The sequence below is a fragment of the Pelecanus crispus genome, chromosome 2, assembly GCF_030463565.1.
Source record: "Pelecanus crispus isolate bPelCri1 chromosome 2, bPelCri1.pri, whole genome shotgun sequence".
NCBI lineage: Eukaryota > Metazoa > Chordata > Aves > Pelecaniformes > Pelecanidae > Pelecanus > Pelecanus crispus.
In genome coordinates, this window is record NC_134644.1 from 54051282 (window position 1) to 54063352 (window position 12071).

General features: G+C 42.8%; 1 protein-coding gene across 1 annotated transcript in view; it reads left to right on the plus strand.

Annotated features, from left to right (window-relative positions):
• Positions 1-537: 537 nt before the first annotated feature.
• The window catches only part of ELMO1 (engulfment and cell motility 1), a 270462-nt gene continuing 258928 nt past the window's right edge, over positions 538-12071 (plus strand). Inside the window, exons 1-2 of the mRNA XM_075728150.1 lie at positions 538-572; positions 5373-5522. Coding sequence (XP_075584265.1) covers positions 5445-5522 — 78 coding nt within the window. The 5' untranslated portion in view covers positions 538-572; positions 5373-5444. The remainder of the gene's footprint in view (positions 573-5372; positions 5523-12071) is intronic.

Below are 12071 nucleotides of genomic sequence, written 5' to 3' on the forward strand. Positions count from 1 at the left end.
TTCGACTCCTGTGTAGTTCAGGGGTGAACAGTACCGAACGCGTAACAAAAGGGAGGAAGGCAGCATGAAAGCCTTTTTATGTACACAAAGTATACATCCAGCCCCCTGGCTTCTGTGCCCTGTTTTTATTTCTTGCAGAGATGGTAGAGCGTGTTTACAGCTCCTTTGACTCGGCTGTTCAGTCACGCAGTTTAACTCCAAAAATAACTCTCTTGGGGGGGATATTAATCCAGCGCTGGATTATCTTTCTAAAATCGTTAATCAGACTTGGTCCCCGAGGGACCTTCCAGCTGAACTTGCCACTTAGTTTCTGTTTGCTGGGGCGGCGGGAGCTGAGCGGAGGAAGCTGATGAGGTTTGACAAGAAGCGGTTCCTTACGTAAGGTCGGGAGCAGAGGGACCCGCGTGCCCCTCCTCCCGCTGCAGGTCCCTGCGCTGCCGGCTGGGGACCAGCTCCCTGCCAGCACCCGCTGCCTCTTGCCTTGTCCTGGCTGCGTTATTGCCCTCTCCTCTGGTCGCCTTGTTTCGCCATCGAGAAATGCCATGGGGAAAACCTGCCTGCGAGGGAGGGAGGTAGGGGGGATCTGTGCCAGCTTCAGGTGGTTCCTCTATATGCTGCCTTTTTTCCAGGGAGGAGAAACACGTGCTTGGTTTTATTAAATTCTCAAATGCACGTGGCGTTCCTTCGGTCGCTTTTTAATCATTAACTTCCTTACTCGAGCTGTTCATGAAATGACCTGGCCTGCTGTTTGAATATTACCTCTCTTCTGTAAAAGAAGAAATGAGCTGTCGTAGGCTGCTGTTGTCATATACGACTAGAACTGCTAGGCACGTAAGTCCTATTAGCCTTCATTTTTTTTCTCCTGTCTATAGAGTTGGAATACAGTTTATTTATTGAGAGATGTGCTCCAATAGCTATAACTTATTTAAAGTACTTTGAGATGGAAAGTGCCAGGGAAATTGCAAAACAAGTTTAAAAAAAAAAAAAAAAAAGAGTTCTACTGAGAACTCATTTCGTACACGAATAACATCCTGTTTTCCACATGCAGTGCATAGGTAGAAGGGGAAAATTCAGTGTGTTTTACTGACACGTGCTGATTTAATCCCTCAGAGCCAGGCAGGTAAATTGAGAGCTTGCATGTCTGTGCTGATGCATTTTTGCGTTAAATTTAACATACTTCGATTCCAACTTGAGTGTTTATTACTCTGACTTAGTAGACCACTGGAAGCACTGCATAGCAGGGTTGAAATGCAGATATAAACCGTATGTGGTAATAACAACTTGCAGAATTTGCACTTTAATGGGCTAATTCTGTCATAGTTCGGAAAACCCTATTGATGTAAGAAAGTGTGCTCAAGTAGTAGGGATGTTTTGGTTGTGGCTTTATTCCTCTCAAATTATAAAATGGTGTGCTGCTTAGCATGCAAGTTGCTTAAACCTCCTCCAGGTTACAGCTGCATGCATGCACTAGGGAAAATGATGGGAAGTTGCCTTCCTTTTCCTCAGACCCCTCCTCCTCTTCATACACTCATGTTCACACATGCATCCTGTTGCCTTCAGATTCTGCCTTGAAAATAAACATTGTAAAAATGAGTTGCAAAGTTGCTCTTACATGTCAGTGCTTCTCAGATCCCACTGGGAGACAAAAAGGAATTGCACTTGAGAAAACTCCATAACTAGACCCTTTACTGGTGTCCGTATACTTTTCACTGCTTGACTGCTGCTGGTGTAGCAAAAAGAAGTTGAGATCAGTTCTAGTTCTTCATTCACCTTGTGACAATTGCTTACTAAATTGGAAGCGATTCCCACCAGGTATTGTGCCTTCCTTATTCTACTGGGCAGTGTCTAGCACACTGCGTACCACTGGAATAAATCATAGGCAATTTGTAATTGTCAGCTCTGTAGATTGCAGAGTTTTCTTTGCAATAATAATTTTGTGATGACAACTAAACATCTATTTTGGCCTTAAAAAAAAAAAATTGTTTCTGGGATTGCCACAAAGGTAGAATGAAGCAATTATCTTTTGGATCCTGCATTGGATTCATAAGATTTTAAACTAGGAAAGAAAAGTCAGCACACTTGACTAGGATGTCCACTGCGAAACAGAAAGAAATCTGTAGTAATGATTTTATGTATTCTTTTCAGCATTCAGACCACAGTGATGTTTCTGAGCTGGTCTTTCCTGGTGGGAGAAGTGGAACTACATCCATTTGTATTAGTTAAAGATCTGTCACTATGCTTTGTGTTTTATGACTGTATAAGCATACGTATATTAATAATTATAATTATGTAGGAGATCTGTGCTAGCCTGCATTAAAAACTAGTCACATTGAAATTGTCTTCTGAATGCTGTGGCAGACTTCTCTTGCACCTTGCTTTGGAATGCAAATCCATAGCTGAATTTGATTAACTTACAATCAACTTTCCTTGACTCTTCTTTCTTAAAACATTTGCTTTCTTCTTGTGTGACCCATTAAGACAGACCACAACTCGCTAAAGCAAAATGAGGTTTAATGCCCACATTTGTATGTGAGAGTGGAAGTTTTCTGCAAATTTACTGCTGCATGATGTCGCTTTGCTTTCATAGTCATGGCCAGTGGCCATGAATCATCGGGTTTTTTTCTCCAGCGTTCATCGTGAGCTTTGGAGTTTGCTAGCCTAGGGGAGGTACTGGGCTGTGAGTTACCTACCTTCCCCTTGCCTCTCACCGTGAGAGGTGACAGTGCTCCGAGTTGCTTCCCTCTCTTCCCAGTCAAAAAAAGTGTGTTTGCCTGTGCATTAGGTGGATTCTATGGTTGTTATAGGTCTCCCTTCTTTCTCTTTATATATAGACATACAAGTGTGGCGTACAGATGATTTTTTTTTCTTGAAAACTGTAGAAGAAACATGATGCGGGGGGAGGGGATAAAACTGTTGAAAATAAGGACTTACTCATCTGAAGCTATCCTCAGTCAAGTTTGTCTGGCAGGAACTACTGCTGCTCTTTTTGTGTTGTGGCCAGCAAACTCGGGCTCTGGCTGAGGCTCCAGCCAGCGTCCCGCGTCCCTCCTGCCAGGGATGCGGTGCCGTGCCAGGGCGCGCGGGGAGAAGCCTGCCAGCCAGGCGCTGGGTCAGCCGGCTCCGCATAAGTGCTGCGGGTGGTTTAATACCAAAATGTCACTGGGCTGAGCCTACCGAGGACTGTTCTGCTGAGGAGGTGGGAAACACCACTGTCACTGTGAGCGTGGGAGCAAAAAGGCGCTAAGTTTCATTTGACTGTCGATGTGGATTAACAGCTCAACGAGTCTCTTCCCCCTCCACGTTGTGCCACCTCTGGGAAGCTGTTTGACTTGAACGTGGTACAAACCAGATGACCGAAAATACTTTTTTGCTGGTTAGTTGAGTCAGTGCACTATGCAGCAAGGGGAGCGCTCATGGGAGATGCAGATGGAGGGAGCATGAGGTGTCAGGGGAGAAATGGCGGGAGCTTTGCATCTGCTCAGGCTCTACAGGGGAAAAGACAGCCAAAAGTGAATGTCTGACTATTCTTAATGACCAGCAAGTCAGTTGCATGCTTTAACTGTGTTTATTCCCAGTCCATCTACCAAAAGTAGACAATATCGCTGTGTTTCTTAATCACGTTGTTTAGTCGTTCAAGGCACTTCCTGCAATCCAGTCTTATTTATAGACTGTCCATTGTCTTATTTACTGCCTTGTGCTTTGCTTTGTGGTGATGTGCGATCCTGTCGCCATCAGAACTGCCATTGTTGGAAATAAATTGCTGGAGTGTTAAAGTTCGTAAATTGCTTTCACAGTATGTGTTGAGAACCCTATGTCGAATGTAACAGAGCTTGCAAACATGGGGGACAGCCTTTTCAGAGTACACCATAAACCATGGAAGAAAAAAGGAAAGGTAGAGCCGTATACCTGAAGGCTGGATGAACTTCCACTTCTAAGTAGTGTGAGATGAAGGTACAAAATTTCTTGGTAAAGGGATGGTTTTGTGATTTTGTTCAGGCTGATCCGAGTTCATGCTTCTGCTGCAATTGGAGAAGGGTTGTTGGACTGGGTTAGTTGAAGCAGCAACTGAAGGTAGTCAGAGCCTTTTTTTTTCCTGTACCTGTTTGTGGCTTTTGGATGTCTGGTATATTATGTCAGCTCATCCTTATCATCAGCCGTAGCTCTTTCAAAGGGTGTATATGCAAGCATGTGTCCATGCTTTCACCACTTCCTTCTCTTTTCTGCTAAGAAGAAGTGGGACTGCACCTCTGGGGATTTTTACAGCTTCTCTCGTTTTGTCATAAGTGATGGCGTTTTGCCTGGTCTCAGCAGAGCGCGCAGGAAACGTCACGTTCGCCACGGAAGACTTAGCAAAGCAAGCAGGAACCTCCCAGTCTGCAGGAGGGTGCATGGGTTGCTGTGTCTGAGCTTTCCTACTTCAGTGGCTGTCCTGCTACCACCGGGCTGGGAGAGGGGTGCAGAAGGTTTGTTTGCAAGCCCAGAGAGGCACTACATCTGCTTGAGAAACGTTTATTGTTATTGCGAGGTTACAAACTTTGATGAGACAAAAGAGACAGAATTTAAATTCTGCAAAACCTGAGGATTTGGTTCTTCCCCTTTACTCTCCTTTCCCCAAATTCACAGCCTGCACTACTTGACGTGAGATCCTATTGATATTCATATTCTTGCAGAACTATGACGTTTTATGTAGCTGATCATATCACTGTGAGTGTATACTATATCCTTGTGTATTAACGTGTCTGAGATTTACCATCAAGAACTATTTATATGTGGGTATCTCTGGATCCGTTAGGTGAGGATATGTGTGTGTGTGTATGTATATGTGGAAACTGCTGTGTGTTCTGCCTTCTTCCTGACACCCTGGTTGCTATAGTGCAGTGATCTATTTGTGAACACCCAGAAGATCATTGCTATAGTTAAAAGAAACAGTGTTTCCTGGCCATAACTTCCTGGGCAATCTCTTCTCCTGGAGCGCCAGCTTTAACCGATTCGGTCACGTTCCCAGGGACTCCAGGAGTGACACTGTAACGGGAGCATCCTCCAGTTTGTCGCTTTTCCTCACCAGCATATTTAATAATATTTAAAAATAGTTTCTCTATCTAAATCTAATGCATGCCTATTATTCACTGTACATTTCAGTGCTTCAGCCATCTTTCTAACAGACTGTTGAGCTGTGCAGCGTGTTGTGGCATTGTGTCCTGTGTTTGCTTCTGTAATATGTGCCATTCTTCTGCTCTTGCACATATATACACATACGTTTTCATCCACCTGCCCAGCCAGGCAAAATGTAGGAGATGAAGCGGCAGCGCTGGAGTTCTGTCTGAACTGCTGGTTTTTTTTTTTTTTTTTTTTTTCCCCTCTTCTCCCTGCAGGTGTGAATGAGAGAGACTCTCTGCAGTATTTAGTGTCCAGTTGTACTGGCTCCGAAGAACAGCAGCGTCGCAATGCCCCCTCCTGCCGATATAGTGAAGGTGGCGATCGAATGGCCGGGTGCTTTCCCCAAGTTAATGGAAATAGATCAAGTAAGTGCCTGTGTACGTGAGCTCGGCCGGCTCTGTGCGTAAGTAAGTTCTCTGCGCCTGTGTGTGTCTTTGCATTTATGTTCACTTAGATGCACACATATGTTTCTGTGAGTGCATGTGTGGTAGAAGGTGTTTTTTATAAGGGGTGTAACTCTCTTCCTCTCTTACTGCTTAATGTTTTTGATGTGTTCAGCTGGTTTTTTTGATTTGCTTTTGCTTTTTAAGCAGCTGCTTAAATAAGGCGTTCACTGCTTGTGTGACCCACTTAACACTTTCGTGCCTTAGTTTGTTCAACTGTAAAATTGTAGTAATGTTGTTACCTCTGAGTGGAAAGTATTTTCAAATTTTTAGTCAGTGCTTTGCATTAGGAGTATGATCATACTGAATGGCTGCAGCAAGTGCAGATTTTGGACCTTAAATAGTGGTGCACTGTGAGCAGGAGGATCTTTGCTGTTCCATACAGGAATCTCAGGGGTTGTCCTGTTTAGCTGGTTATTTCTAATGCAATAGCCCCTGGACTGATTTGAGGCAGTGAACAGAAGCTAACAAATTCAAAATTATCAATTAAAGACTCTTTGCAGGAAATTGTGGGGCAGGGGGAGAAACAAACCAAATCAAGTTATACAAGTGCCATGTTTTATGTTCTGGACTTCTCTGAGATTGTTTTTGTGGCACATGCATTAATATTAAAAGCAACCTCTTTAATATTAAACAGTTTATCCATAATGTTTTGAAATTGTACAGCATGTTACCTGTTTAGAATCATTATTATTTCTGTAAACAGTATTCAGTGAAGGAAAGTGTTTAATAATGTGCTTTCGACCGTGGTGTATCTGGGGACCAAGTACATTGTAAAGTTCTATTGGAGAGGAGAAAATTTGAATTCATACTGAAATGGGATCCTAATTTGTTCATGCAGTGCAATCAGTTTCACTTCTAGTTAACCCTTCTGTGGCATATGCCCAGGAAATTCCTGTGTGAACTTTCAGGAAACGTGGGTACTAGAGGGTGGCTGGAATAACATCATTATGTTTTTCAGGCATGCTGAAAGCCCCTATAGAGGTAAGGGGAGTTCCCAAGCGTTTAGCACTTTACGGTTTGGTTTCCAGACCTGCCAAGCTTCTCCATTTTCATTTGCTGAAGTTTTTTAGTAAGCATATATCTACAGATACAAATGTCTTGCCTTCTGGAGTGAAGAATGTTTTACTTTTTTCTTCTTATTATATAACAAATGGTAGACACTGTGCACACTGTGTTCAGGGGAAGATGCATGTTAGTCATGATGAAAAACAGCTTATTGCTACCAAGTACAGTGGGGACAAAAATGATTAAATATTATGCAGTCGCCTTCCAAGCAGCAGTAAAATAATACCAAAATGGTTGGTTTTAATTTACAGAAGGGCTTAAAGTAACTCTCAAAAAAACCTCATACCTTATCTGAAATATTAGCTTACTGTCCTGGAACATTGTCTTTACCTTTACTATATAAGATTTAGAGGGGACAAGAAAGATCAATGTTGACTTATGTCGGGTAGAACTTCTCCAACCCAGCCTGCCAAGTTGTGTGCAAGCTTCCTCATACCATTTTATGGGGAGGAACAAGAGGAGGGAAAATAAGGTTGAAAGCGAGAGGGCTAGCAGTAGTAGCAGCCTGCTCCTGATGCAGGGTGGGGGAATGAAGGTTGAATGTCTCATTCCTCACCTTTCTGACATGGAAAATACAGGTGTCGTGACAAGAAAAAAAGATGAGAAAGAAACACCACTTCCTAATACCATAGAATCATAGAATAGTTTGGGTTGGAAGGGACCTTTAAAGGTCATCTAGTTAAAGGTGGGGACCTTGCAATGAGCAGGGACATCTTCAACTAGATCAGGCTGCTCAGAGCCCCATCCAACCTGACCTTGAATGTTGCCGGGGATGGGGCAGCTACCACCTCTCTGGGCAACCTGCGCCAGTGTTTCACCACCCTCATCATAAAAAAATTTCTTTCATATATCTAGTCTAAATCTACCCTCTTTTAGTTTAAAAACCATTACCCCTTGTCCTATTGCAACAGGCCCTACTAAAAAGTCTGTCCCCGTCTTTCTTATAAGCCCCCTGTAACTATTGAAAGGCCACAATAAGGTCTCCCCGCAGCCTGCTCTTCTCCAGGCTGAACAACCCCAACTCTCTCAGCCTGTCCTTGCAGGAGAGGTGCTCCAGCCCTCGGATCATTTTTGTGGCCCTCCTCTGGAGCCGCTCCAACAGGTCCATGTCCTTCTTGTGCTGAGGGCCCCAGAGCTGGACGCAGTGCTCCAGGTGGGGTCTCACCAGAGCAGAGCAGAGGGGCAGAATCACCTCCCTCGACCTGCTGGCCACGCTTCTTTTGATGCAGCCCAGGATACGGTTGGCTTTCTGGGCTGCAAGCGCACATTGTTGGTTCCTGTCCAGCTTTTCATCTGCCAGTACCCCCAAGTCCTTCTCCACAGGGCTGCTCTCAATCCCTTCATCCCCCAACCTGCATTGATATTGGGGGTTGCCCTGACCCAGGTGCAGGACCTACCCATACACACAGACCTGCACATTTGCCTTGGTTGGAGATGGGAGCGATGTGGGAATGAGCCCTGAAAACACAGAGGGTGATACACGCTTCTAAACATACAGCTCTGCCTTTGGTTCACTTAATGCTAACTTTTCCCCAGTCTGTTTCCTTTAAAACATCTATTTAGTTGAAGAGCTGTAGTGGAGGGGATGATTCATACCTCAGATGGCTAGCTGTCGGAGGTGATAAAGGGGAGGAGGGAAAAGGAAAGCAGAAAAGAGAAATTACTTGCCCATTGACCAGAAGTTGCAGCCAGTGCATGTCTCCCAGGTGGGATCTGCTCATTCAAGCACCATTTGACGTATATTCAGAAAATCCTAAAAACTTTGCCTTACCAGTTTCCTCCCTCTCTGATCCCTTCCCAGCAAGAAAAACAGTATTTAGAAGAACAGCACTGTATTATTACATTAAAAAGAACAACAAAAAAACCTCACTGTACCATGACACAAGTTCTTTGTCTTTCAGGGTGCTGAGGCCATTCCAAATATTGAAGTGCAAATACCATATAATAGATCAGAGGAAAATCTGGGGTTTGGGTTTTTTTAGGTTGCTTGTTGTATATGCTTGGTAGCATTTATTTATATTCAGTTGCACAGTATCCCAGTTTACCTGCTGTGTATATGTACATTTGGCTTAGCAATCAAGAGAATAAAGTATTTTCAAAATGAAGAAATGTCATTGTGAAACCACAGTGATTGACAGGGGTGTACTGGAAGGCGTTGGGACTGAAAAGAGCTCATAAGTCTTTTTTCCACCAAATGTTATTAAACTTTACATTAACAACCTCCTTTCAGGCGCAGGACTTCTGACAACCTGGAATTCATGAGGCACAGAGCTTTTTCTGGTTGATGCTTCCCACTATGTTTCTGTAGGTTTGTCAACCTGGGTTTATCAATGATGGTCTCTAATCACACAAAATTAGTCTCACTGAGTTAGAGAGGCTCTTTGTCTGCACAATTAATATATAATTAAGTGCTTTTCAGAACCAGCCTCTGTGCCTAACCTTTCTTCTCATTTATTGAAATGTACTATTTGACATCAGGGTTTTACAACTGCTTTTTTTCCTGGAAAGTTGCTTTAAATGAGGATGGCAAAACTGCATATTATTTACAGCACTCTCTCTTACCGGGTGAGGACTAATTAAGTTGCAGTAAACCTAGCAACTGGCTGTTGCCTATATGCATTAAAGCTGATTTTAAAGCATGTGCAAGCTAATGTACTTTTCTGCTTTCTTCTTGAGAGATGGACTTGACTGAATTCAGTTACTCTCTTCCAGAATACTTGGGTTTTTTTCATTTGGTTTCCCCCTCATTTCCATCACTTTCCTCAATTATAAATTTGAAAAATAACATCTAGACTCTTCCCCCCTGCATAAAATCCTACTGGCAATATTAGTACTGTGGTCAAAATTAATTTTTAATGAAAAGATTTGATTATGACTTGCAGAGCTGGGTATAGGGATGATCTTTGACTTTTAAGTCTTGCTGTCATGTAAGGGGAGGAATGGAAATGGGTTGGTATCTGAACTTGTGGACTTTTTAGGGGTGCCGTCTGGGGAAGAAATGAATGGTACATGCTGCCTGCCTGTTGACTACTTCTCCCAGCCTTCTGTCTGATTATTCTGGAAGATGTTAAGGGTAGGGCCGCATGGGCTCTGTACAGGTGAACTGGCATGTTGGCTGATCTCTCCTGTCTTCTCTTTATTTGTCCCAGAAACAGCTATTTCATAAGGTGATTTCTTGTGTTCAGATGGAAATTTGCATGCTTTAATTTGTGCCCATTATGTATAACTCATTCTCAACTGTTGGGTTTTTTTTTTTTTACAGCACAAATTATTTTTTGGTAAGCCAGTGCTGGTTTTAGGTTACCTGGATACTTTGTTCTGTGGATTTACAGCTTCACTGTTCCTGCTGCAGGGGAAGCAGCTTCCAGGAGAGGCACAAGGTGGATATTTGGGGACAATAACTATTTTAGCTTACCTCATTCAAATCCACTCTGACGTGTTAACACAAGTTGTACTAAAATCAGATTTCTCTAAACTCGGGGATGAACTTCCTCACCGTTGGAGGTAAACACTGTTCCTACAGAAAGGAATGGTTTGTAATTAAACTCGGCCGTACTGTCTTCCTCCAGATTTACTTCTATCTACCACATCATTAAATATAGATTAAATTAGCAGATGTGAATCTTTACATTAGCCAAAAAAAAGAAAAAGAGGGGGGGGAAAAAAAAGCTGGTTTGCTTTTCAAAGCACAAATCTGGTACAGTGGGCAAAATTTACAAGAGCACTGTCAAATGACAATTTCATGTTAATACAGCGCAGTGCAGCACATGGGAGGAACCATGGGCTGCTTTACATTAATGCTTTCTCTAAGGTTTAGATTTAGTCAGCAAGTTTATCTTTTAAGAGTGTCTTTCAAGTTGTCTCCTCTTCTGCCAGCGTATGCTATAAATGTCATTTTAATTGTTTTTTTTTTTTCTTCAGAGAAGTCATTGTACTTCACTGCATATTTAAAGGAAACCAGTAAGATTTTTTTTTTAAAGGGGAACTTTCAAATCGTTTCGGGTTTCAGAGCTAAATCTGGACCCTTGGGGATTGTTAATTGATTTAGTGCAGTGTTTCTCGAACTGTGGGGAGAACTGTAGTTCAAAAGGGATCATGAAATGTTTAATTGGAGAAAAGAAAGTGGCATATCACTTCTGCCATGTGTGTGGACTAAGAATAGCTGTAGTTTCTGCAAGTGCTGTCACTAGTAATAGCAGTGTACCGATACAATCCTAGCATCACGGCTCTAAATGTGCGTAATATTAGTGAGCACCAGCATTGTTTAAGCGGTGAAGAAGAAGGGGATATTGATGTCTCTTTGTACCAGAGGCTGTTCGGTGAAGTGTCGCTCCCTGTGCTTAGTTCTGGCTCCAGACTCCGACTCCCTCAAAATCAAGGGGTTTAGTGCTGAGGGGATGAAGGAGGAGAGAGGCTCTTAGCTCCTTCCCACAAACCTGCAAAATTATATGAACTCTTATCCAAAAAGTGTAATAGTATTGCAGTAGCTGGAGCTACTGATGCTTTTTGGTATGAATATTTTGTGAAGACTTCCAATGTTACTGCACATGGTGAGTTTAAAGTAGTTAAGGGAAATGTCAGTGCCTTTAACTGACAAGCTGACAGAATCTCAGTTTCTTGAAGATAGAGGACTAGGAAGCAGCTTAGGGGGGGAAATCTTACACTGACTTATAAAAGTGTTCCCTTCCTGGATTTGCTAGCAGCAGCTCCTTTCTGTCAGGTCGGAGAAGGGAGTTGGTGCTTGAGGCCGGCCGCTGCAGCTGAGCTGTACCTCAGCCATTCCGAAGAAGGACCTTGGTTGCTGCTGATGGGAAACTTACCCAAAGACAGATGAGCCAAAAGGTGGCTGCCTTATCAAAAAGATTGAAAAATACTCAGTTAGTTTAAACCAGTTGGCTCAAGGTAAGGCTTGCTTAAAATCAACTTGTAGGTGTTAAACAGATACTAACAATTAATGAGTTTTATTGCTCCTTGTTGTACCTGTCCGTATTTCAACTGGTAAGGAAATCCTATCCACTAATTTAGTGTTCCATTTTCTTTGGACTAATGAAAGGTCTCAATTTTTTTTTTGGGGGGGGGGGAGCTGTTCAGTAACAAGAATAACCTTGGAAACAACAATGCAGATGTTTTAATGCACTGGATATAATTCAGTGCACTAACACATGTATATACATGGACAGTGCTTTGTTAATGTAATGAACCAATCATTGTTACTTACAGTGGGTGTCGAAAATATGATTTCTTTTCTAACAGGACTGTGGGGTTGGAGTAGTCATCATTAGAGCTCCGGTTCTTTGCTGTGGTGGCAGCCAGCCATTCTGGATAAAAGGGCAATGTTATCATCACATGCTATGTTTTATTAGTCTGGCTTGTCCAAAGCCACATTCGCACTGGTTGGTTGGA